This window comes from Ovis aries, chromosome 19 (assembly GCF_016772045.2).
Source record: "Ovis aries strain OAR_USU_Benz2616 breed Rambouillet chromosome 19, ARS-UI_Ramb_v3.0, whole genome shotgun sequence".
In the NCBI taxonomy this organism is placed as follows: Eukaryota; Metazoa; Chordata; class Mammalia; order Artiodactyla; family Bovidae; genus Ovis; species Ovis aries.
The window spans coordinates 32,579,241-32,607,083 of NC_056072.1; the positions used below are offsets into that span (position 1 = coordinate 32,579,241).

The 27,843-nt window shown below is 37.2% G+C and overlaps 1 protein-coding gene across 1 annotated transcript in view; it reads left to right on the forward strand.

Annotated features, from left to right (window-relative positions):
* The first annotated feature begins 1,556 nt into the window (after positions 1-1,556).
* Positions 1,557-27,843, forward strand: part of TMF1 (TATA element modulatory factor 1) — a 35,115-nt gene continuing 8,828 nt past the window's right edge. Inside the window, exons 1-10 of the mRNA XM_004018337.6 lie at positions 1,557-1,915; positions 4,654-5,846; positions 8,047-8,150; positions 8,794-8,920; positions 14,748-14,853; positions 19,503-19,645; positions 19,898-20,064; positions 20,355-20,511; positions 24,744-24,836; positions 25,547-25,703. Of these exons, the coding sequence (XP_004018386.2) occupies positions 1,774-1,915; positions 4,654-5,846; positions 8,047-8,150; positions 8,794-8,920; positions 14,748-14,853; positions 19,503-19,645; positions 19,898-20,064; positions 20,355-20,511; positions 24,744-24,836; positions 25,547-25,703 (2,389 nt within the window). The 5' untranslated portion in view covers positions 1,557-1,773. The remainder of the gene's footprint in view (positions 1,916-4,653; positions 5,847-8,046; positions 8,151-8,793; positions 8,921-14,747; positions 14,854-19,502; positions 19,646-19,897; positions 20,065-20,354; positions 20,512-24,743; positions 24,837-25,546; positions 25,704-27,843) is intronic.

A 27,843-nucleotide genomic window follows, 5' to 3' on the forward strand; every position in this document is an offset into this window, starting at 1 on the left:
AACGTAATGAAATGGAATGACTTAATTTTTATATTAAGGCCTCTTGAAATGCTTTTTCCCCCTTCCAAAAGTCTAAGGCTTAAAACAGAATTAAACATAAGTACTGAAAGTGAGTTTTAGTATCTTAGTGTGGGAACATATAGTACATGTTCTTTGTTTTTGATTTTTCTGGCAGCTTTCTGTTAAAGGCTTTGTGATTATGTATCACCAGGTTAGATTTTCATTTATTTTTGTTCTTTCTAGTTCTGTATTGACAAGTAATTTGTTTCATTATAAAAACATGGTATAAATTCATACGATCTCCTTAAAAAGTTACACATTGACTTTACAGGTGCTATATACAGATTCAGCTTACAGGTGCTATATACAGGTACAACAGTAATTTTTGTGCAAGTAGCCTTGTGAGAGCGTGATAGTATCTTCATCTGAGAGCTGAATAGATTTAGAAATTTAGGTCATTCGCCTCAGACTACACAGTTAGAGGTCTTGGAAGAGATTCTAAGTCTAACCTGACACTTCCTCAGGTTGTACATTACTGAATTGTAAAGGTTTCATTGTGCACATTTTTACAGAAGTTAGATAAAATTTTCAGAAGATCATAACTTTTCACGGGCAGAGTTTAAATCTGGCTAAAAAGTAAATGAAAATAATTCATTTATGGCATGTTTCCTTGCAGTGGGGTAAAATACTCATTAGGCAAAAACAGGTGAGAGTGGGAGAGTGTAATTAGAATAGTGGGGACTGTGACATCCTGGAGTGAAAAATATTTGTCAAAAGGGGCAACTGCTCCAGCTAACTGTTGCATGTTGGTGTACATATTTTTCAAAATCAGCTGGAAGTCTGGGTTTTTGTATGAAATCTTTTAAATGTTGATAGAATTTTAACATGGTGGCCAAACCAAACAGCTGCTGACTAGATTAGGAAGGCCAGCAATTTGTTTGATGAGCACATGCAAAAAAGGTGTGTTTTAAATAATATGCACTGTATAGAGTACTAGTCTTAATGCTAGTTTGTTTCAACTGTAGCTGAGAGTCGACCTGTATTGTGAGGAGGAGATTGTGTCTTGTTCTAATTCCTCCTTGTGGAAGATGGCTTTTTAGTTTCTCGGATCAGGTGGGTCTTTTATATGATGTGCAGTATTTTTAGACAAACTCAAACACAAAGTTCCTCTTTGAGGCCGAACACAACTGATTAAATATTTGAGAGAAGGCTATAAGAGAAATGCAAGAGCCAACTTCCCTATTTTTATTAATGGCAATGCGCTAGCTCTTAGTACGAGAGCTGTTTTCCAGGAAGGAACCCACTTGAAAACCTTCCTATTCCTCCCTAAGGAATCGGTCTCTGCTGGTTTAGCCTCAGAGTTTATCCCGAGGCGAAGAAATTTCGTGGTACGCCTGGAACCAGTTTCAGTACGAAGCGTTCCGCGTTCTTCAGTAACTATAGGCGAGCCTGCGTCCCCGGAAGTGACGTCAACGTTCTTCAGTTCTTCCGTCTATCGGCGGAACTCCGGGCTCCCGGAGTTGCCGGTTGTGTACGTGGAAGCAGCTAGCGCCTGCGCAGTTGGATCTGTCGTCTCAGCTGCGTGGGAAGCGCCGCGGGTAACATCTCGGGCTCGGGGGAGATCTTCGGGGTCATGGTTTCCCACTGACAGGGCTCGCCGAGTGGAGAAGCAGGCGAGGCTCTCCGTGCACCCTCCCCCGGGCCCCCGACCGTCGGCCTGTCCCTTGGCCTTCCCGCTTGGTGCTGCCGCTGCCCGGCGGTTGAGGAGGGGAGATGAGCTGGTTCAACGCCTCCCAGCTCTCCAGCTTCGCCAAGCAGGCCCTGTCTCAGGCCCAGAAGTCCATCGACAGGGTCCTGGACATCCAGGAAGAGGAGCCGAGCGCTTGGGCCGAAACCATTCCGTACGGAGAGCCAGGTAAGGGCGCGAGCGGCGGCGTCCCTCTATCCCCCGGGCGTCTCTCAAGAGGCCAACAGGTGAAGCGGGGGGCGGGAGGCCTGGCTCCTGCCTGTCTCTGAGCGACGGACTCCTAAGCGTCCTCGCCCCCAGCACGGCCCCGAACGCTGCTTTGGCCTCTCAGTTGAGCTTTGCTGGGGTCCCGAGGGAAAACCCAGCCCCAGGGTCCCTCCTTTCATGTGGCCCTGGGTTGGGGGCTGACGCGGACCCGATTCCGTGGGAGTGGCCCCGCGCCCTCGCTCCACAGACCACGGAGCACAGTCCCCTCTCCCCCTCCCCCGAGCCCCGGTGCGCTGCGTTCTCCGGACGCCGGGGGAGCCCAGTATCGAAATCGGTCCTCTGGGACGGGAAGAACAGTCGCAAATATTTCGCGAGCAGTGCGAGTTTGCAAGCGCTTCCTGTTCTCTGTTATGACCGTCTCTCCTGAGACGGCTCCTCGGGTTCGGGTGCTGCTCTGAGTGTGGTACCGAGACGCGCGGTCACTTCCTCTCGGCCGCTCCACCAGGGGGAGGGTCCGTGGGGGCGCGCCGGGCGATTGAGGGTTGCTGCGCAGTCTAGTCCCTGAGAGCCCAGTCTCTTTCTCAGAGACCTTGGGCTTCATCTTTCAGGGATCTTCAGTTGTTTTTGGCGCTAAGTCTAAGGAACAGTTTATCCTTTTGGTGTGTGGCTTGAGGATGGCCCCTCTTTCGGAGTGTGAACCTGTAAGAGAATAAATTATTCCTGACTACTACTTTCTGGTTTCTAATTTTACATCGTTGAGAAGTCAGGACCTAAATTTGAGGTACCTCATTTTAAGATGGTTTGGCGCAAGTGTTTATGTCAGCATCCTGTTAACTTCAGTCCTGAATATTCATTGGAAGGACTGATGTTGAAGCTGAAACTGCAATGCTTTGGCTACCTGATGCGAAGAACTGGCTTATTGGAAAAGACCCTGATGCTGGGAAAGATTGAAGGCAGGAGGAGAAGGGGACGACAGAGGATGAGATGGTTGGATGGCATCACCGACTCAATGGACATGAGTTTGAGTAAACTCCTGGAGTTGGTGATGGACAGGGAGGCCTGGTGTGCTGAAGTCCATGGGGTCGCAAAGAATCTGACACGACTGAGCTACTGAACTGAACTGCATAGGACCTTGGTGGGAGTAGCTCAACTTCCTTTTTATCAGGCTACCCCACATATTGAATGACTAAACTTTGAAAGAGAATATTAATTGTAAGGATACTTCTTTCTGTGACACCCGGGACTTAAATCCTGTACTGTGACTTCATTTTTTTAAAAAAAAATAGGTTATCCAGAATAGGTTCAGGTTTTAGTGAAATGCCATAGTGTTCACTGATCGCCTGTGTTTTATGTTGCTATCACTAAAAGATGACCAGTGATTATCACATATTTATAATCACAATCACAAGTGGATATCGCATAACCCGGCGATTTGTGTAAAACTTTCTCCAATTGGCAAATTTGAGTTCTGTCATTCATTGACATAACTTAATATAGCACTTTATTTTGCTCATTCCTTTGTATCTTTAATTTTGTTTTTCACTGTTCTGCTATATTGAATAAATGGATATAATTCTATACCCCCAAGCTAAAGTTTCCTACATACCTCCAAAGTCATATTAAATTAGGATAGACTTTAGTTTCAAGCTTGACAGCTTTTAAGAGCTTTTAGGTACTTGTGCTCTGCCCAACAATTTCTAATTGTTCACAGTATGTGATAAATTCTGCTCAGGCGCTTTTGAATTTAGAAATGGGTGACTTTTTTTTTTTTAAGAAATGCTTAAAGTATTTTAGCAAATATGCCATTTTTTGTTTATCGTTGGGTTTTTCAGTAACATTATTTGTATGACTGACACAATTACCTTTTTTGCCCAGAAGATGGTTATTTTCTCCGAGGGTTTTTTTTTTTTTTTTTAATCCTAGTGTAAACTGCTATCTTTATCAAAAAGGCAATAATTCTAAACATATGTTTCTGAAATTCATATGAACTTCTACTAATTATTAACATAATTTAGAATTCAGCAAGAGAACAAAAGTTTCTCAGGGAGTGGGTTTGGAGAGTGGGACTCAGAGAATGAGTTTGTCATTAAGTGGATGGAAATGAGTTCGTCCTTTAGAAGTTACTGTTCCCATTATTTTACTTTGATCTTTGATAAAGCATGTTTGTCACCAGTATTTTGAGTTCAGTGTTGAATGTTACTGTCTGTCTAGCTGATAATGATGCTTTATCATTGATATTCTGAGAATAAAATTAATATGAAACTATCTATATAGAAGGTAGATTCTCTTTCATGACTCCACATGACCTGTAAGTGAATATACCGCCTATTATTGTGAGATGCATAGTATGTACTTTGGACTTGGCATGGATTATTAACATCTACCATTACTTTATTAATTTGTTGTAGGAGGGAATAACATACTTGTTTCTGGCATATGCCAGGTCCAGTCTTTCATCTTTGTTCTTAGTTCCTCCTGGGCAAATGCATACCAGTTTTCATCTTTATGGCCCAAAGTTAACTGATGAACTAATTAATTATGTTGTAAGTGAGGAGTGTAACAGATACAAATTATAGGTTGTACTTTGTAGAATTTTAAAAAGATGTATCTATATTGACTTACAATAATTATTGCAATTTGCATGTTTTATATATATGTGTGTGTGTAAAATTTTCTTTTTTAATTTTTTTTTGTCAAAGGAGTAAGTCCCCCTGTCAGTGGAGGATGGGATACTTCAACCTGGGGGTTAAAATCCAACACTGAACCTCAGAGTCAGCCAGTAGTCTCTCCTAAAGCAATTACAAAGCCAGTTCGGAGAACTGTGGTAGATGAATCTGAAAATTTCTTCAGTGCCTTTCTCTCTCCAACTGATGTCCAGACCATTCAGAAGAGTCCAGTGGTATCAAAACCACCAGCTAAATCACAGCGACCAGAAGAAGAAGTGAAAAGCACCTTACAGGAGTCCTTGCACACTGGACAGTCAAAAACAACTGAAGCCACTGAGTCAAAAGTAAAGGACTCTCCTCCATGTGTATCCGAGGAAACTTCGGCAGTCAGTACTCTGTCACCTAAAACTGAGGATAAGCACGAAGAAACGGTTAATAAAGAGTCTGATACGAAGGTGCCAACAGTGCATTTGAAAATATCTGAAAGTGTTATGAATGTGAAAACAACTAGGGAAAATGTATCTAATATGTCTACACAGCCTCTCACAGCAGAAACCAAGGACATGGCTTTGGAACCTAAGGAACAAAAACATGAAGACCGACAGAGCAATACACCTTCTCCTCCTGTTAGTACCTTCTCGTCAGGTACTTCTACCACTAGTGATATTGAAGTTTTAGATCATGAAAGTGTAATAAGTGAGAGCTCAGCAAGTTCTAGACAAGAGAATACAGATTCAAAATCAAGCCTGCACTTGATGCAGACATCCTTTCAGCTTCTCTCAGCATCTGCTTGTCCTGAATATAATCGTTTAGATGATTTCCAAAAACTCACTGAGAGTTGCTGCTCATCTGATGCTTTTGAAAGAATAGACTCATTTAGTGTACAGTCATTAGATAGCCGTAGTGTCAGCGAAATCAATTCAGATGATGAACTGTCAGGCAAGGGATATGCTCTAGTACCTATTATACTTAATTCTTCAACTCCAAAGACCAAAACAATTGAATCTGTTGAAGGAAAACCTGCAGAAGCAAATGAAACATTAATTATGCCCAATGAGGAAACAGAAATGGAAGAAAGTGGACGAAGTGCAACTCCTGTTAACTGCGAACAGCCTGATATCTTGGCATCAGTAAATGAAGGACATGCTGTCCTGGCTGAGGAGGCTGAGCAGCCTGAAGCTTCAAGTCAGCCAGAGGCACCTTCTGAGAAGGAAGATGTCTGTAAGGTAACTGAGAAATGGAAGAGGGTTTTTTGATATCTTCTTCAGAGATTAAATCATTGGTTTATTTTTAATGTTCAGTGATGCCTAATGATTTGTCTTGATTAAAAAAGACAGGCCTTTTGCCATTTAAGTGTGGTGTTAAGGATCTTAAAGATGAAGAATTATTGATGTTATTTGAAATTTCTCCAGGGCAGCTATGGTAACATAAGTTGATATTTCAGTATAACTGAGCATAAAAAATCCCCATCATAGGCCTTTACTGTTGAGTTCTTATCACCTTAATATTGTCTTTTGCTATATATTCTTTGTTAGTTTGTAAAGGATTGTCTTATGTAAACAGATACCTTCAACTCCTTTGCAGATAGAGGAGCTCAAGCAAATCTAAATGTTACACAATTTTTCTTACACCAAACATTTTTTACATGTTCATATTATTTATAGGGAGATGTTAAATGAAAAAATTTGGTTTCAGATCATTGATGTTTTTGTGTTATTAATTGCTTCATTTTGTTTTCTTGTTTATATTGTTTCTGATATTTCCTATTGATAGCTGTTTTAAATGAAAAAGAGAAATGTCCAAGGATCAAAGGTGTTGCTTAGGAATGACAAATTGCTTTTACCTAGTAGATAAAAAAACTTCCCAGGTGGTGCTAGTGGTAAAGAACCCTTTTGCCAGTGCAGGAGACCGAGAGATGTGGGTTCAGTCCCTGGGTCAGGAAGATCCCCTAGAAAAGGGCATGGCAATCCACTCCAGTATTCTTGCCTGAAGAATCCCATGGACAGAGGAGCCTGGCAGGCAAAAGGAAAGTGGTGTAAATTTTTTGACATTAAGTCACAGTTTTGTTTTTTTCTATGATTTTTAGATACAGAAATTGACTCTAATCTGGCATCTTTAATAGACTCCTCTGAGATATAGGATATCTTGAAGAAATGTTCTCTAAGTGTCATGTATTTGAATTATTTAATGTACAAAAAGTGCCAGATTCTGTTACCTAGGTTTAATATTTTTCACAAACAAAATGTCGTGCTCCAGCTAAAATAGCAGTTTGAATTCCTAGAAACAACACTGTTTATTATTAAGATATTTTTGAACCATTCTTAGGAGGTCAGTGATTTCTAAGTTCACCTAGACCTAAATCAGGTTAGGACTTTATTTTTTAGTATAAAAGGCACTGTTCCTCATGCACAGGTGTATTACTGCTTCAGCAAGCCCTAAAGAATTAGATAGTCTGATCATCCCTTTTTGCTTGGCGTTATACTGATATATTGGAGAAGGAAATGGCAACCCACTTCAGAGTTCTTGCCTGGAGAATCTCGGGGACGGGGGAGCCTGGTGGGCTTCCGTCTGTGGGGTCGCACAGAGTCGGACATGACTGAAGCAACTTAGCAGCAGCAGTAGCATACTGATATATTCTGGAGATTTTAAAGTTATGTGCCTATGGATTTTCTAAAATTGCTTTTTTAAAAAATATTTATTTATTTTATTTGACTATGCCAGGTTTTAGTTGTGCCATGCAGACTCTTCAGTTGCAGCATGTGGGATCTAGTTCCCTGGCCAGGGATCGAACCCAGGCCCTTTGCATTGAGAACATGGAGTCTTGGCCACTGGACCACCAGGGAAGTCCCTAAAGTTACCTTTATTTTTTAAATGCAATGTATCATGCTAAAAAGCTTACACATTAGGGTTAAAAAATAATGTGGAGAACCAAACACTTGTATGTCCACTACCCAGATAACGTAGAGAACATTAGTAGAGGCTTTGATCTTTTTTGATTGCGTCTAATTTCCTCTCTTCTTTTACTGGACATGTCCACTCTTCCCTACATTTTTGTTATTATAAACTGCTATAAATGTTCTTATACAATTATGCAAGAGTTTTTTCCTCTGAGGTACACCTAAAAATAGAATTTTCTGCATGAAAGGTTATATAGATTTTCACCTAGATACTGCTTGTTTTCCAAAGCATTTTACCAAACCACCAGCTATCCAGCTTTGTGGTTGTACTACTGATTTATACCATCCTACCCACTGTGTGTGAGTTCTTGCTGTTCTATGTCCACTGTGTTCTGTTTTTTTATAAATTCTTTTTATGAAATAATGCTGATTTATTATAGTGATTAGGTGACCTTTACAATGTTTACCTGCATGTAAAAATGATGTTTTAATGTTAAATGTTGGACTTTTGTGTATTCTTCTTATCCAGACAGTTGAATTTCTGAATGAGAAACTGGATAAAAGGGAAGCTCAGTTATTATCTCTTAGTAAAGAAAAAGCACTTCTAGAAGAAGCTTATGATAATCTGAAAGAGTAAGTACTTTACAAATATGAGTAATTTTATGCATTTTGTGGTGGCCCATGCACTTGGTTATTACTTAAGCATGTTTTTAAAATTGAAATATTTTATATTTTAACCTATTTATAATTACTGAAAATTGAATAGCATCTCAATTCTACCCTTAGAGATTACTTTTCTCCTCAAATTATCTTACTTTTTTACCAGTGGCACTGAAGAGAGGTGTTTTGTAAAACAAAACCAGAAAAACTTCTTCCCCTTTAGTTATTAGTAATCTTTAGTATTAGAGATTTAAAAGGTATATTTAGGGAAAACTTAGATTACAGTTTAAAAAAATATTGAGCATTGCATTGGTTTGCTTTAAGGAGAGTTGACACAAAATGTGACACAATAAGATTCAAAAATAACAAGCTTTATCTTTTTCTAATTTTTGCGCATCAAATATTGGTGACATTTTCAATTTCTAATGAGTTTTCTTGAAATGTTTTAAAATAAATTAAGGAGGTAGTTTTCTTCTTAAAAGTTAACACTCCTCAAATTAATCTATTTTAATAAGGTGCATGTTGAAGAGAATATTGTTATTTTGGGGGGCAAACTGAACTCAACTTTGGAATATATAAACAAATATTTTCAGTCTTAGCATTGTTTTAAATTTAGTGAAATGATCAGAGTGAAAGAAGAGAGCAGCAGCATTTCTTCCTTGAAAGATGAGTTTACGCAAAGAATTGCAGAAGCGGAAAAGAAAGTTCAGCTAGCCTGCAAAGAGAGAGATGCTGCTAAAAAGGTAATGGAAGTTTAAAATAATATTACTCTAACTCTATAGAGACATATATTTTTGAGGAGTGCATTAATAATATTTTGGTATTGGGAAAAAAGTAAGATTAAAAGACTCATTAAAAGATTAACATCCATGGAGTATATTAACACTTAGATTTTCCAATACCTTTAGAATTTCAGATTTTTGATACTTTAAAAAAAATTAAGCAATTATTTGTTTGTATACTTTGTGTGTAAAGTCCTTGCAAGGTATGTAGCAAGGATCTTTAGAATAATTTTTATAAATTAGAATTCCATCAAAATAAATAACACTTAAATCTAAATGGTACTCTATCAATTTTAAAAGTTATCATTATTCTCATTTGTTATTTTCACTTCCACTTCGAACACACACACACACACACACATACACACACACACACTTGTTCAGGTTGAAGTTCAGTTCAGTCGCTCAGTCGTGTCTGACTCAGACTCGTGTCCATCGAATCAGTGATGCCATCCAGCCATCTCATCCTCTGTCGTCCCATTCTCCTCCTGCCCCCAGTCCCTCCCAGCATGAGACTCTTTTTCAATGAGTCAACTCTTCGCATGAGGTGGCCAAAGTACTGGAGCTTCAGCTTTAGCATCATTCCTTCCAAAGAAATCCCAGGGTTGATCTCCTTTAGAATGGACTGGTTGGATCTCCTTGCAGTCCAAGGGACCGTGAAGAGTCTTCTCCAACACCACAGTTCAAAAGCATCAGTTCTTAGGCGCTTAGCCTTCTTCATAGTCCAAGTCTCACATCCATACATGACCACAGGAAAAACCATGGTCTTGATTGGACGGACCTTAGTCAGCAAAGTAATGTCTCTGCTTTCGAATATACTATCTAGGTTGATCATAACTTTTCTTCCAAGGAGTAAGCGTCTTTTAATTTCATGGCTGCAGTCACCATCTGCAGTGATTTTGGAGCCCAGTGGAAACAGTTTCCCCATCTATTTCTCATGAAGTGATGGGACTGGATGCCATGATCTTGGTTTTCTGAATGTTGAGCTTTAAGCCAACTTTTTCCTCTCCTCTTTCACTTTCAGCAAGAGGCTTTTAGTTCCTCTTCACTTTCTGCCATAAGGGTGGCATCATCTGCATATCTGAGGTTATTGATATTTCTCCTGGCAGTCTTGATTCCAGCTTGTGTTTCTTCCAGTCCAGCGTTTTTCATGATGTACTCTGCATAGAAGTTAAATAAGCAGGGTAACAATATACAGCCTTGATGTACTCCTTTTCCTATTTGGAACCAGTGTGGTGTTCCATGTCCAGTTCTAACTGTTGCTTCCTGACCTGCATACAGATTTCTTAAGAGGCAGGTTAGGTGGTGTGGTATTCCCATCTCTCTCAGAATTTTCCACAGTTTGTCGTGATCCACCCAGTCAAAGGCTTTGGCATAGTCAATAAAGCAGAAATAGATGTTTTTCTGGAACTCTCTGGCTTTTTCCATGATCCAGTGGATGTTGGCAATTTGATCTCTAGTTCCTCTGCCTTTTCTAAAACCAGCTTGAACATCAGGGAGTTCATGGTTCATGTATTGCTGAAGCCTGGCTTGGAGAATTTTGAGCATTACTTGACTAGCATGTGAGATGAGTGCAATTGTGCGGTAGTCTGAGCATTCTTTGGCATTGCCTTTCTTTGGAATTGGAATGAAAACTGACCTTTTCCAGTCCTGTGTCCACTGCTGAGTTTTCGAAATTTGCTGGCATATTGAGTGCAGCACTTTCACAGCATCATCTTTCAGGATTTGAAATAGCTCAATTGGTATTCCATCACCTCCACTAGCTTTGTTCATAGTGATGCTTTCTAAGGCCCACTTGACTTCACATTCCAAGATGTCTGGCTCCAGATTAGTGATCACATCATCATGATTATCTGGGTCGTGAAGATCTTTTTTGTACAGTTCTTCCGTGTATTCTTGCCACCTCTTCTTAATATCTTCTGCTTCTGTTAGGTCCATACCATTTCTGTCCTTTATCGAGCCCATCTTTGCATGAAATGTTCCCTTGGTATCTCTGATTTTCTTAAAGAGAGCTCTAGTTTTTCCCATTCTGTTCTTTTCCTCTATTTATTTGCAATGATCGCTGAGGAAGGCTTTCTTATCTCTCCTTGCTATTCTTTGGAACTCTGCATTCAGATGCTTATATCTTTCCTTTTCTCCTTTGCTTTTCGCCTCTCTTCTTTTCACAGTTATTTGTAAGGCCTCCCCAGACAGCCATTTTGCTTTTTTGCATTTCTTTTCCATGGGGATGGTCTTGATCCCTGTCTCCTGTACAATATCACGAACCTCATTCCATCAGGCACTCTTATCTATCAGATCTAGGCCCTTAAATCTATTTCTCACTTCCACTGTATAATCATAAGGGATTTGATTTAGGTCATACCTGAATGGTCTAGTGGTTTTCCCTATTTTCTTCAATTTGAGTCTGTATTTGGTAATAAGGAGTTCATGATCTGAGCCACAGTCAGCTCCTGGTCTTGTTTTTGTTGACTTTATAGATCTTCTCCATCTTTGGCTGCAAAGAATATAATCAGTCTGATTTTGGTGTTGACCATCTGGTGATGTCCATGTGTAGAGTCTTCTCTTGTGTTGTTGGAAGAGGGTGTTTGCTATGACCAGTGCATTTTCTTGGGAAAACTCTATTAGTCCTTGCCCCGCTTCATTCTGCATTCCAAGGCCAAATTTGCCTGTTACTCCAGGTGTTTCTTAACTTCGTACTTTTGCATTCCAGTCCCCTATAATGAAAAGGACATCTTTTTTGGGTGTGAGTTCTAAAAGGTCTTGTAGGTCTTCATAAAACCGTTCAACTTCAGTTTCTTCAGCATTGCTGGTTGGGGCATAGACTTGGATAACTGTGATATTGAATGGTTTGCCTTGGAGATGAACAGAGATCATTCTGTCATTTATGAGATTGCACCCAAGTACTGCATTTCAAACTCTTTTGTTGACCATAATGGCTATTCCATTTCTTCTGAGGGATTCCTGCCTGCAGTAGTAGATATAATGGTCATCTGAGTTAAATTCACCCATTCCAGTCCATTTTAGTTCGCTGATTCCTAGAATGTTGACGTTCACTCTTGCCATCTCCTGTTTGACCACTTCCAATTTGCCTTGATTCATGGACCTGACATTCCAGGTTCCTATGCAGTATTGCTCTTTATAGCATCAGATCTTGCTTCTGTCACCAGTCACATCCACAACTGGGTATTGTTTTTGCTTTGGCTCCATCCCTTCATTCTGTCTGGAGTTATTTCTCCACTGATCTCCAGTAGCATATTGGGCACCTACTGACCTGGGGAGTTCCTCTTTCGGTATCCTATCATTTTGCCTTTTCATACTGTTCATGGGGTTCTCAAGGCAAGAATACTGAAGTGGTTTGCCATTCCCTTCTCCAGTGGACCACATTCTCTCAGACCTCTCCACCATGACCCACCCGTCTTGGGTTGCCCTGCAGGCATGGCTTGGTTTCATTGAGTTAGACAAGACTGTGGTCCTAGTGTGAGTAGATTGACTAGTTTTCTGTGAGTATGGTTTCAGTGTGTCTGCCGTCTGATGCCCTTTTGCAACACCTACCATCTTACTTGGGTTTCTCTTACCTTGGTCTTGGGGTATCTCTTTCCGGCTGCTCCAGCAAAGCACAGCCGCTGCTCCTTACCTTGGTCGAGGGTTATCTCCTTACCGCCGCCGTTTCTGATCTTCAATGTGGGATAGCTCCTCTAGGCCCTCCTGTGCCTGCTCAGCCACCACTCCTCGGGTTGCTTCTCCCGGCCGCCGCCCCTGGCCTCGGGCTCGGGGTGGCTCCTCAGGGTCACTGCCCCTGACCTCGGACGCGGGTTAGCTCCTCCCAGCCGTTCCTGCACCGTCGCAGCCTGGCACTCTGGGCCGCTGTCCCTGACTTCGGACGTGGGGTAGCTCTCGGCCGCGCTTAGTGCGCCGGCCTGCCGCCGCCGCCTGCGCTTGAAATTCCTAATGATTAGTGACATTGAATGTTAGAATAAAATATTGATTTATTCTAATGTAGGATTCTCCACCTCAGCATTGTTGCTATTTTGGGCTGGATGATTTTATACTGTAGTGCACTGTCCTGTGCATTGTAGGGGGTTTACCAGCTTCCCAGGCCCATATCTACAAGATAGAGTATTGTCTTGCCTTACCCACACGCCATCCCAATCCCCCCTCAATTGTGAAAATTGAAAATATTACCAAATGTCCCCCAGGAGCAAAAATACTCCTGGTTGGAAACCATTGTTCTAGTTCTTATCATTTGGAGCAGTTCAGAAATATTTTCTTGTAATTAGAATAAATATTTCTTATAATTTGGCTATTTTAGAAATTGGTAACCAATAGGTTACTAATTATTGCTTGTATCTCAACTGTTAATAGTAGCATTTCTCATTAGGTGCCTTTCTAAGCTTGTTTTCCCCTTTCTTCACTAATGTTATAATTTTTCTGTGCATATTTTTACAGAAAAGAAATAATACATGATATACTTCTGTCTTCTTGGCTGATTTAATTAGTGACTTCAATTAGTTTCATTTCAGACAGTGACAATAACTTGAGATTATCTTAACTAACTTAACTCTTCTTGTTCTTGCTCCATTCCATCTGAATACAGTACAAAAAGTAGATTTTAAGGAATGTTTGTCTTCTGTAGTGCACTTTGCATTGTAGATCTAGAATAGATCCAAACCAGTATGTTAATAGGTGGAAAAACCTTGGGTCCTAAGTTTTTAAATACATTATGTGTACTGCCATGTATGAAACCCCTGCTTAGGATCCATTGTAAATTTAAAAGTGAATTGAATTACCTTAAGTGAAGAGTTTGCCTTCCTAGTTTGAAAGACAAATAATATCAACAAACATATAGTAGTAGTGGATGAATAAGGATTTTGAAATGGTATCATGGAGGACGAATTTTAATCAGAGGAACTGAGTAAGTTTTCATGGAAGGTATAACATTCTTCCTGGACCTTGATGGATGGAATTTTGGCAGTTGAAAATGGACAGCAGTGCTGTTGATAGTTGAGAGGATAAGCTTTAGGGACTCACAGACCTGCGTTCAGGTTATAACTCTACCTCTTTATAGCTCTCTGACCTTCAAAGTTTGCTCAAGCTTTCTTAATCTTAATTTTCTTACTTGGGTAGTTGAATAGTACAAATTCCTCCCTCCTGGGACTGTTGTAAGGATTAATGATAATGGATACAAAGTATACTTTAAATACTTAGTAAATGTTAGTTGATTTGAGCTGTTGTTTAGTTTCAAAGCATTGTGAAAAGCAAATTTTAAATCATAGGACGCTTTATATCACCATTGTTTCAAAAGATGAAATATCATAACATGTTTCTGTTAAATCTCTGCTTAATTAAAGTAGATTGAACCTTATGAAGTTATGTTTTTTTTCTCTCAGTTTGCAACATAGTTTAAAGTATGAGGATGAGGAATACTCATTTTAAGTATCAGGTGAGGAAAAGAAATACAGTGAAAAATGGAGATATACTAGTTGAATGTTCCAAAAATAATGTCTCAACTGTAGAAAATATGTGTAGAAATACTCAAAAAGGGTGTTGCAAGTTAACTTACACATATTTACATTTCCATAGTAAAACCTGCTTATGTCTGAATTTAGATTTTCTATGTCAGTTTCAAAGGTCTTTACTTGCTCTTAATTAAACAAGGTAATATAAACTCAGGTTAACAAAACTTATGGATTGTTACTGAAAATACAATTAATTGAATATGGAAAAAAATGAAAAATATGCCCAGAATGAAATTAATTCTTTATGGTATTCATGTTTTTTTTTTAATTAGGAAATCAAAAGTATAAAAGAAGAACTTGCTACTAGATTAAATAGTAGTGAAACGGCAGACCTTTTGAAAGAGAAAGATGAGCAGATCCGAGGGTTAATGGAAGAAGGTAAGTAAAATATTCAGTTGGTCGTGAAAAATATTGTGACAATAAAATACTTATCATGTGAGTAGCTGCTGCTTTTTCCTAATGTAAAAACATAGGAAGCAAGAAAGGTTTGGACTTAAGCTTCAGAAGTGATAGGTAACAGTTTATGAAAGCATGTGGAGCAACACGTAGAGAAGTAGAGATATAATGTATGTAGCTTTATGTTTCTAGGGAGTTAAAAAAAAAAAAAAACGACTCTGTGAGAAATAGAATTTTGTGCTTTCCTAAGGAAGCTTGTAACAGATTTTAGAGCCCTCATTTGAACCAAGATATTTGAAAGTTCTAATTCTAGAGTTTATATGATATCTGAATCTCTAGCTTGGGTACTATATGGTATCCTTCTGTTGTTCTGGAATTTGATAGTGAATTTTTTCTTAAATTCATATTTTAATTTTTTCAATTATTAAACACTTTGTATATGAAAAGATTTATAATTAATAGGGTTATGAAAATTAAAGATTCTACAGGAGACTAGACATTGCAGTTGGACATTGGAATGTCATAGGAAAGAAGGTAGTTTTGGAAAAGATGGTTAAATAAATTTTTCTTTTTCTTAAAGTTTTTTAGTTGTAAGAATAATGCTTCCTACTTCCAGAAAATTTTTAAGTTATAGGAGGTATATGAAGAAAGAGAAAAAAGATCATAATCCAGTTTTATAAGGAATTATTCTAGTTTCCTTTTATTGCATTTTAATACATTTTTAAACATAATATCGTATATCTAATTTGCAGTGTTCTTTCTTTTAAATTTCCTTAAGCCAATAAATGTGCTTTGATACCATTATTAATGACTGTATTAAAGTGCATTATATGGATATATTTGTTTTTCTTTTCCTAATGTTATGTGTTTATTTCTAAAATGTTAATATTACAAATCATAGTGGGATGAACATTTCTGTACTTAAATCACTGCATTTAAGTGAATTTCCAGACTGAGAGTAATTGGAAATAATCACTGCATTTGAAATAGTTTTGTCCAATTTTTCTTTTTCATTTATTCAGCTTATATTTAAAATAGCTAGTTGGTCAGATTCTGTGTTTCATATAGACAAATGACAAATTTGTAATAAATGACACATTCCCTGTCCTTTAGGCACTATAGTTTAATGAGAGGGAAATAGAGGTACAGAGATAATTAAAAACAACCTAAGCACTAAAATAAAAGAAAGAAGGAAGAGTTAATTAAACACATATCTCAAGACATCTTGCAGTCTGTTACTATTTTCTGTTACAGCATTAGAGACTGAGGGGAAGGCTAAGTACATGGTTTCATAATTTTTAAAAATTATTAAAAATATCAATATCAAATTTCACTATGTTGGAATTTATTAATTTAATTGGGGAGTGAGGTGATGTTTTCTTTTGCTTAATTAGCTTCTTTATAGGGAAAACAGAATGATTTCATATAGATGTATTCACATACTGCTCCTGTATACCCTAGAGGTATTTTTAAAGTCATAGCTGAAGAGCTGTAAGTCTCAAAGCTGAAAGTACACTATAATAAGTATCTGATTACTTCATTAACTAGAGTCATTGACTGTTAAGATCTAGCTATACCGCCTCCATATCTTTCTGCACATGCATATACTACCCTTCTGCCTAACCTCTTGAATGTAGTTGACAGATATTGTATCATTCAACTCCTAAATTCTTTTTTTAATCCAACTTTGCTGTGCTGTGCTTAGTTGCTCAGTCATGTCTGACGCTTTGCGACCCTGTGAACTGCAGCCTGCCGGGTTCCTCTGTTCATGGGGATTCTCCAGCCAAGAATTCTGGAGTGGGTTGCCATGCTGTCCTCCAGGGGATCTTCCAAAACCAGGGATGGAAGCCATGTCTCCCTCATTTACTGACTGAGCCACCAGGGAGTTCCTTGAAAGTCACTTAGTTGTGTTGACTCTTTGTGGCATTCTCCAGGCAAGAATACTGGAGTGGGTAGCTATTTCCTTCTCCAGGGGGTTGTTCCAACCCAGAAATCGAACCCAGGTCTCCTGCATTGCAGGCGGATACTTTACCATCTGAGCCACCAGGGAAGCCCAAGAATACCGGAGTGGGTAGCCTATCCCTTCTCCAGGGGATCTTCCTGACCCAGTGATCAAACCGGGGTCTCGTGCATAGCAGGCAGATTCTTTACTGAGCTGAGCTACCAGGGAATTATCCAACTTTGTTGAGGTATAAAAGTTGTGTATTTGTAAGGTGTATAGTGTGACTTTTTTATACGTATATATTGTGGGATTACTACCACAGTGAAGCTAAGTAATGTATCAGTCACTTCACATAGTTACCATTTTTGTGTGTGTGATGAGAAAGCTTTAACATCTACTCTTTTTAGCAAGTTACAGGTTTATAGTATAGTATTAGTAACTCTAATTTATAGTCACCATGCTGTAAGTTACATCTCTAGAACTTACTCATTTTGCATAACTGAAACGTTGTACCCCTTGGCCAACATCTCCCCATTTCTTCTACCCACTAGCCGTTGTTGACCACCATTCTGTTCTCTGTGTCTACAAATTCAACTTTTTTGTATTCCACATTTAAGTGAGATCATCTGTATCTGTGTCTGGTTTATTTCATCCTCTAGATTCATTCATGTTGTCACAAATGGCAAGTTGTTTTTTCAAAGCTAAATAATGTTTATATCTCTCTCTATATAGATTTATCAGTCTATGTCACATTCTCTTTATCCATTTGTGCATTGACTAAACATGGATTGTTTACATATCTGGGCTATTGTAAATAAAACTACAGTGAACATGGGGATGCAGATCTCTCTTTGAGATCCTGACTTCATTTCTTTTGGGTGTATACTCAGAAGTGAGGCTGCTGGATCATATGGTTGTTCTATTTTAAAATTTTTGAGGAATCTTCATACTGTTTTCTATAGTGGCTATACCAGTTTGCATTGTCACCACTGTTACTCAAGGGTTCTCTTTTCTTCATATCCTCTCCAGTATTTATCTTTTATCTTTTTGATAATGGCTGTCCTGACAGGTATGAGATGACGTTTCACTATAGTTTTCATTTGCATTTCCCTGCTGGTGGGTGATGTTGAGCACCTTTTTCTATACCTTTTGGCCATTCATATGCATTGTTTGAGAAATGTCTCTTCAGGTCTTTAGCCCATTTTCAAAATTGACTTTTTTTTTTTGCTATCAAGTTCTAGGAATTCTTACATATTTTGGATATTAATTCCTCATCAATGTATGGTTTGCACATATTTTTTTTCCATTCTGTAGATTATCTCTCTACTCTGTTGTTTCTTTTAATGTGTAGTAGTTTTTTACTTTGATACAGCCTCACACATCCTTTTTTTGCTTTTGTAGCCTATGCTTTTGGGATCCTATTCAAAAAGCAATTCCCAAGACTTATGTCAGAAAACTTTTCCCTTTTTTTCCCCTGTGTTTTCTTCTGGTAGTTTTACAGTTTCTGGTTTTATATTTAAGTCTTTAATCTATTTTGAGTTGATTTTTATTTTTGATGTATGATGCTATAGTGTTTAGTTTTTCTGCATATGCATATCCCAGTATCATTTATGCATGAGACAGCCCTTTCCTCATGGTTGTACTCTTGACATCCTTGTTGAAGATCACTTTTTAAGCTCTCCGTTTTGTTCCATTGGTCTATATGTCTGTTTTTATGCCATTACCATACTGTTCTGATTTCTATAGCTTAGTCATATGTTTGGAAATTAGGAAATTAGGAAGTGTGATATCTCCAGCTTTGTTCTTGCTCAGACTCACTTTGGTTGTTTGAGGTCTTTTGTGGTTGCATATGACTTTTAGGGGTTTTTTTTCCTTCTATTTTTGTGAAAAATGTCATTTGGATTTTGATAGAAATTGCATTGACTCTGTAGTCCACACCTCAGTTCTTCAGTCTGCATCTCCCAAGGGCAGTTTTTCTTGACAGGCACAACATTGTCAGCATTAATTCAAAAGTGTATTCTAGCATGTATTTTGTGCTTTATCTCAGTTGTCTCTAAAAATGACTGTCATGTCTGGTTATTTGTTCTGCCCTACGATCACGACTGAAGCGACTTAGCAGCAAGATCCAATCAAAGTTCATTGCATTTGGAAATTATATTCTTTCAGTCTTCCTCTAATCTAGGATATTTTTTTCACGACATCAAAGATTTTGTGGAGTCCAGTTGTCCCATTGACTAACCCCTGTTTAGGAGTTTGTCACTTTCTTCATGATTAGATTCAGATCAGATTTCTAGTAAATATAATAGGTGATATTGTGCACCTTCTACTCCATCACATCAGTGGACACATAATGTCAGGCTGTAGCACAGTTTAGTGATGTCAGAATTGAATGTTTGGTTAAGATTATAACCAGATTTCTCTGTTGTAAAAGCACATTGTTTTTCCTTTTGTAATTTATAATATGTGGGAATGATTGTTTAAGACTGTAAATATTTTGTTCCACACCATCCTTCTGCCTAGTTAGCATTCATGTCCAAATCACTGATTCCTGTCTAAATCACTTTAACATTAATAGCATTGTGATTTTAAAAATATTCTGTCATTTTCTGTCACTGGTTAGAGAAAACATTCTACTCACATTCTTAGAGAATCATCATTATTTGAACTTAAACTTTTTTGCTATTGCCAGGAGAGAAACTTTCAAAACAGCAGCTGCATAATTCTAACATCATTAAGAAATTAAGAACTAAAGACAAAGAAAATGAAAATATTATTGCAAAGCTGAACAAAAAAGTTCAAGAGCTAGAAGAAGAGTTACAACATTTAAAACAGGTGAATATTAACCATTCTCTACATACATGTTGCTGTTACTTCCAATATGAATAGTTGGCCATGGGTTATAAAATATTTGGAGTGAATTATTGAGGTATGTCATTTGGGAGGAATTTTCAAGCAAGTAAATAGTGAATGTTAAGGTTTTTCTTCGTTATTATTGATATAGTGCTTGAGATTCCTAGAACATGGTTGTTTACTGTGGTGTATTTTTTTAATTGAAATATATCTTTGTCTCTTTTTATAATATAGGTCCTTGATGGCAAAGAAGAGGTTGAGAAACAACATAGAGAAAATATTAAGAAACTAAATTCTGTGGTAGAACGCCAAGAGAAAGACCTTGGCCGACTTCAAGTAGACATTAATGAACTTGAAGAAAAGAACCGAAGTATTCAGGCTGCTCTTGATAGTGCATACAAGTAAGGAAATGAACAAATATGCAACTCATTGAAAATAATTATCAGAGCAAGAAATGGAAGAAACACTTTTCTTATTATCTGATCACTAATAACATTTATAAGCTTCCTAGTATATGGACTTATGATTGGTTAAAGCAAGCTTCACAGAGAGTCCTCATTGTAATCAGTGTTTATTACGTGGTAAACTTCCTCATTCTGTAGATCTCATGGAAATCTACATGGAAACTTAATTAATTTGGTCATGTAATTAACTGTATATTATTTTAAATTAAAAATTATCTATTTTTAAGAGAACTTACTGATCTCCACAAAGCCAATGCTGCAAAGGATAGTGAGGCCCAGGAAGCTGCTCTAAGTCGTGAAATGAGAGCTAAAGAAGAACTTTCTGCAGCACTGGAGAAGGCCCAAGAAGAATCCCGTCAGCAGCAGGAAACATTAGCAATTCAAGTAAGCATTGGATGATAATTAGTCTTTAAAAATCTTTGTGCTTCTGCAAAATAAAGAATCCATTAGTTAATTTGAATAAAACCTTATATAGTGGCATATGTGTTGCATTTCCTTTATAATCTTTTTGGGCACTTTTCTAAGAATACTGGATTGTGCCAAATTTAATTAATTGTGTGTTTTTTAAACTGTTGTTAAAATGATGTTTACATTAAACCAGTATTGCTTATTATTTTTATGAATTTCAAACTTACTTGAGAGTGCTGTGAAAACTAGGGACATTCTTAACCAAAAGAATGCATGTATGCAGATAAATACTAAACATTGCATATAATTTCCGGAGAATCTGTTTAACTCCTGAGCTCATTCATAGCATCTGTGGGAATCAGTGGACTTCAAATGAAGGAGTAAAACCAACATTTGTCAGGCTTTGTCTTATAAAATCATCAATTGATAGATATTTGGGTTATTTACACTTTTAAATTTTATTTATTTTATTGAAGTATAGTTGTTTTATAATATATAAATTTCAGGTGTATGTCATAGTGATTCACATTTTTTTAAAGATTATATTCCATTTTTAGTTATTATCAAATACTGGCTATATTTCCCTTGCTGTACAATATATCATGTAGCTTATTTATTTTACATGTAGTAGTACCTTTTACGGAGAAGGCAATGGGCCCCCACTCCAGTACTCTTGCCTGGAGAATCCCATGGACGGGGGAGCTTGGTAGGCTGCAGTCCATGGAGTTGCAAAGAGTTGGACACGACTGAGCGACTTCACTTTCACTTTTCACTTTCATGCATTGGAGAAGGAAATGGCAACCCACTCCAGTGTTCTTGCCTAGAGAATCCCAGGGACGGGGGAGCCTGGTGGGCTGCTGTCTATGGGGTCGCAGAGTCGGACACGACAAGCGACGTAGCAGCAGCAGCAGTACCTTTTAGTCTTGTACTTCTGATTTTCCTCTCCCTTGTTTTCTGTTCCCTCTGGTAATCACCAGCTTGTTCTTTAAATTCGTGAGTCTGTTTCATTTTTGTTATATTCACTAGTTTTGTTTTTTTAGATTTCGCATATAAGTGATATTATACAGTATTTGTTCTCTGACTTATTTCACTAATCATAATACACACCATCCCTGTTGCTGCACATGACAAAGTTCCAGTCTTTTTTATGGCTGAGTAGTATTTCAGCTATATATGTATCACACCTTTTTATCTGTTCATCTATTGATGGATAGTTATTTGCTTCCATATCTTGGATATTGTAAACAGTGCTGCTATAAACATTGGAGGGTGTGTATCTTTCCAAATTAGTGTTTTCACTTCCTCTAGATATATACCCAGGAGTTTTTACACTTTTAGGTTATTATGAATAATGCTGCTCTAAACATTAATTTACAAATTTCTATGTGACCATATGTTTTAAATTCTCTTAGATATATACCCTTGGGTCATATGCTAATCTTACATTTAACTTTTTCAGGAACAACCAGACTTATCCACAGTGGCTGAACCATTTTACATTCCCACCAGCCGTATATATGGGGGTTTCGATTTCTCAACATTCTTGCCAGTGTTTCTTGTCTTTTTTTTTTTTTTTCGTTGTAGCCCTTTTAGGGGTGTTATATGGTATCTGTTATGGTATTGATTTATATTCCCTTAATTATTAATAATGTTGAGCATCTTTTTATGTGATTATTGGATTTCTGTATCTCCTTTGGAGAAATTTATTCAAATATTTAAATCCTTTGCCCATTTTTATATTATCATTTTTATTGTTCATTTGTAAGAGTTCCTTATATATTCTGCATACTGCTGCTGCTGCTGCTAAGTCGCTTCAGTTGTGTCTGACTTTGTGCAGCCCCATAGATGGCAGCCCACCAGGCTCCCCCATCCCTGGGATTCTCCAGGCAAGAACCCTGGAGTGGGTTGCCATTTCCTTCTCCAATGCATGAAAGTGAAAAGTGAAAGTGAAGTCACTCAGTCATGTCCGACTCTTAGTGACCCCATGGACTACAGCCTACCAGGCTCCTCTGCCCATGGGATTTTCCAGGCAAGAGTACTGGAGTGGGGTGCCATTGCTTTCTCTGATTCTGCATACTAGACCTTTATCAAATGTGGAATTTGTAAATATTTTTCTCCCAGTTTCTATGTTGTCTTTCACTTTCTTCAGCATGTCCTTTGATCCAAAAATTTTTTTAATTTTGATGAAGTCCAACTTACTTATTTTTTGTTTTGTTCCTTGTGCTTTTGATATCATATTTAAGAACCTCTTGCCTAATTCAAGATCACACAGATTTTCACCTATTTCCTTCTATGATTTTTATAGTCTTAGTTCTCACATTTAGGTCTTTTGCATGTGAATATCAAATTGTCCAGCACTTGATGAAAAGACTATTCTTTCCTCACTGATCTCATTGCATTTTTTATTTAATTTTACATAAATATGTAAAACATTTACATCATTCCAAAGTGAAAGCTACATAGCAAAATATACTAGGGTAACATTTGCTTCCAAATTTGTCCCTCCCCATTCCCTTTCTTTGCCTATAAATAGCTATTTTACTACAGTTAGGTTTTTTTTTTTTCAGTGTTTCTATTTGTAAATGCAATAAATTCCATATGTACATTTATTTATATTCCTCCTCAATGTGTGTATATACACATACACTTTACACATGTTTATTTGTATCTCTTTCATCTTTTCTGCATTATGTATAGTTACTGGAGAAGGAAATGGCAACCCACTCCAGTGTTCTTGACTGGAAAATTCCATGGACAGAGGACCCTGGTGGCTACAATCCATGGGGTTGCAAAGAGTCTAACATGAATAAGTGATTGAGCACACATCCTTTCTACATAAAATATAGCTTTCTATTTGTTAATATACTGTTTTATAGATTGCTCCATGTACTTAATAAAACATCCTGGTGATTATTTCATGATACAGCATAGAATTTTTTTTTTAATTTCTTTTTACAGTTTTATAGTTTATCATTCTGTGACTATACCATTCAGTCAGTTCCTATTAATGTATATTGGGGTTGTTTCCAATATTTTGCTGTTGTAGATCACACCATGGTCCATATACCCCTTGTGTTTCTGCTGCTCCTTCACTGGGATAGATAAAATATTAATATTTTAAATTAAAAATACATTGGGACAATAAAGAAAAATTGAGAGAATTGAGATAAAGAGTGCATGGGGTTACCATTCAAATATCACCTTTTACAAGTACTGTTAGTTTGTGTGTTAATTTCTTGTCCTTATCTCTTTATACATATTTTTTTATAATTTGATATGAGCTTCCCTGGTGGCTCAGATGGTAAAGAGTCTACATGCAATGCAGGAGATGTGGGTTTGATCCCTGGGTTGGGAAGATCCTCTGGAGAAGAGAATGGCCCCACTCCAGTATTCTTGCCTGGAGAATTCCATGGACGAAGGAGCCTGGCGAGCTATATAGTCCATGGGGTTGCAGAGTTGGACATGACTGAGTGACTAACAGTTTCACACTTTTTTCATATTATTTTGTAGTTTTTTTCATTTAAGATTAAATTGTACATTTATGCATGTTTTTTGTGGTCATATTAATTTTTATTGGGCATATTCATGTTGTATCAACATTGGCAAAAATAAATTACTGCTAATGGGTATTTGCAGTATTTCTTGTTTTGTTTTTGTTAGTCTAGCTGACAGTGTAGAGAATATTTTTGTATGTTTATAGATCTGTTTCTATAGAGTGAATTCTCAGGACTGGGATGATCAGATGAAAGAATGTAAAAAGTTTGATGATTCTTTCAATATGTTGTCATAATGCTTTCTGAAAAGGCTGTAGCAAGTTTACAACCTGTGCAGCTGTGTGTGAATATAGCAGCCAGTTTTTATAGCTTATATAGTTCCTATCACATTCTGCCTTACACTGCAAACATTTATGGATGCACTGTGTTTCCTCCTATATTGTATGTCAGTGTCTGGACCTTGTACATATGTATATGCTCATGTGTGTATGTGTGTGTATGTGTGTATACCTATTGTGCTTTCATAAGTACATATTGAGTACATGTGGTTCAGGGATTGCCTGAAGAATGAGATAGGTGATAATTGTATGTAAATGCTCACTGGATAGCATAGCATATTATATATGAATCATAAGTCAACACAAAAGATAATAGCAGGAAGTATAGATAATACTTGACATTGGTTGTGATAGTGTATTGGTTCTCTTCTTGCAGGTGGGGGACCTTAGGCTGGCACTGCAACGTGCAGAGCAAACAGCTGCCAGAAAAGAGGATTATTTACGCCATGAGATCAGTGAACTCCAGCAGGTACTTGTCAGAGTTTCCCTAAAATACAAATCTTGAGATGTGTTTTTCTAAAAATAATAAATGACTTAATTGGGTAATGTTCTTCAAGTTGAGAAGATTTCTGCCATACTCTTCATTTTCTGTATTTTTATGTGGTTTATGTGAATAAAATCAGAGTGGGCACTTCAGAAATTTCTAAGAAAAAAACTAATTTTGTTTTCTAGAAAGTAATTTTATCATGATAGATATGTAGTATATTGTTTTTTTTAATTTGTAATGGCTGATTGATTAATTATTATCAGTCTTAGATTACTGTGGGGCAGAAAGCAATGCCTAATTTTTATGCTACTACTCTGTTGATTTCAGTCAGTGAAGTTGTGCAGGAGAAGGGGAAGAAAATTCCACTCATATTGATCTTCCTGTTTTTATAAATACTTAGAAATATTTAGAGAGAGAAATATTTAGAGAGAAGGCAACTACTAAGAAGTTTGGATGATACTCTTTATTACCTTAAGGTAATCAAAGGCTGTCATTACATAGAAATGCTTTGAAAAGAAGCACATACTTAGTTACACCATTATGCAACTTAACTATAATTTAAAGATTGAATAGTTAGAAAGTAATAGAAAACAAATAATTTTTTCCCGAAATCTCTCATAAAGTTTGTTTGCTAGCATTTTTAGTGTTTTTACTGCTGTCAGTAATAATGACTTAAGAATGTCATAATTCAGAGACTCCAGGAAGCAGAGAATCGAAACCAAGAACTGAGTCAAAGTGTTTCATCAACAACAAGACCATTGCTTCGACAGATAGAAAATTTGCAAGCAACTCTAGGGTCCCAGACGTCATCATGGGAGAAGTTAGAGAAGAATCTTTCTGATAGACTTGGTAACTGCTTTAGTTCTTAAGCTCAATGCAGTTCTTAAGCCCTTCATCCTGTTTTAGAATTAGGGTAATGGCATGAAATTGAAATTCACTGAATCTGATGGTTTTATTTTGTGTCTCACTTGTAGATTTTGACCTCTTCTCCTCTCTTACATTTATTTTCTAATATCTTAATTGACTCTTTTCAAACCATGCCTTACATAATGTGTCAGGTACTGTCTAAAATACTTTCTTGTCATTCTTTTGCTCATTTTTACAAATTTTTGCAGTCTATTGTTTCCTTGTCCATTGCTAAATCTGACCTTGTTTTAGCTTGTCGGTGGTAGTGTAGGAGGTAGAGATCAGATATGATTCCAGTCAGTGGTGGGATTCCAAGAGCAGAGATAGGTCTAAGTTAAATCAAGTTCAGATTCTGGTAGACAGATGTTATGAAGTCTTAAGATTCCATATTTTGCTTCTTTACAAAAATACCCTGTGCTGTTAATAAAAAGAAAATTTTTTTCCAAGATACTTATTCAAGCACAAACATGTAGAATATGTATATATTAGATATCCCAGAAGCTAGCAAATGGTGAAAAATTCCTGTTTCTTTTCTTTGCCAAAAATTAACTGTTAATTTGAGAGACATCATGGTGTAGTGATAAAAGCCGACGAGAATGGGTGTCAAAACATTTGGAGTCATAGGTTTTATGGTTTGTTTTCAATCATCCAGCCAAACACTCTGGAGCAAGTCATTTACCTTCTTTGGACTACGCCCTATAAAATCATGAGGGGTGAGCTAGATTAGTGGGTTTGAAACAGTGTTCAGTAGATCTCTTGTATGTCTTAGTGCTGGCTGTCATGGTGAGAGGGAAGCTCGATAAGTAACGTGCTGGGCTTCCTCCAGGCCTCTTTAATGAAAGTAGTGCCTCCTTTGACCACCTTTTTTTTTTCCTTGTAGTTTCATGTAAGATTTTATCTGAAATAGATTCATCTGCTTAAAAAGGAATCCCCAAACAGATGAACTTTCATCTACTGTTTAATTTCTAGATATAAATTTTAGGTCTGTCATTTATGTTGGACAGCTTTTTGAGACTGATTTGTTATGAAGTATGAGATCTCTGAAAATGACACCTTCTAAAACAAATACTTATTTAGCAATAAAATTGAAGCTAGAAGCCGTTATTTCTGTGGCTTTTACCTGAGAGTGTATATGGTATTGTGCTATAGTGCAGGCAAAGCCACAGGACAAACATACTTTATAATGCTATAAATAAGAGCATAGATACAGTATAGAAAAGTATATAATGTAAAACAGATATGACTGGGTCTACTTTAGTGGGGAAAAATATGAAAAATTTTGCCTTGGTTAAATCTCAAAATTTTATCCACTAGTCTTTTGTTTTTTAAGTTGAAATTTTCTATTGAGATAACTAGATTCATACATAGTTATAATATATGCAGAAGTGATATGGAATGGTCCTTTGCACACTTTCCCCAATACTCAGATTTTAATGTTTTGCAAAATTGTAGTAGAATATCACAACCAAGGTATTGACATTGAAACAACCTTCTGATTTTATTCTGATTTGCCCAGAATACTGGTACTCTCTTGTCTATGTATGTGTGTTTATGGCTATGTGTGTATTAAGTTTTATACAAGTTGACCACGTGTAGGTTCATGTATCTGTCACTACAGTCAAGATATTGAATAGTTCGAACACCATAAAGACCCCTCATTTTGCCCTTTAAAACTGTACTACCACCCTCTTGGCCTTCCCTCCCAGACCCAAATTTCTGGCAATCATTAATCCTCTATTTCTAAACTTTTGGAATTTCAAAATGTTATATAAATAGAATTGTATAATATGTGACATTTTGGGAATGGACTTTTTTTGCTCAGTATAATTCCCTGAAGATTCATGCAAGCTCTTGTGTATATTAGAGATTTAGTCTTTACTGCTGAGTATTTTTTCTGTGTTTATATATAGCACATCTTGTTTGACCATCTACCTAACAAAGGCTGTCTGGGCTGTATCTAGATTTTGTTTGTGCAGATCAAGCTGTAATGAACATTTGTGTACAGGTTTTAGTGTGAACTTAAGTTTTCATTTCTCTGGATACATGCCCATGTGTGCAATTTCTGGGTTGTATGTCTAGTTGT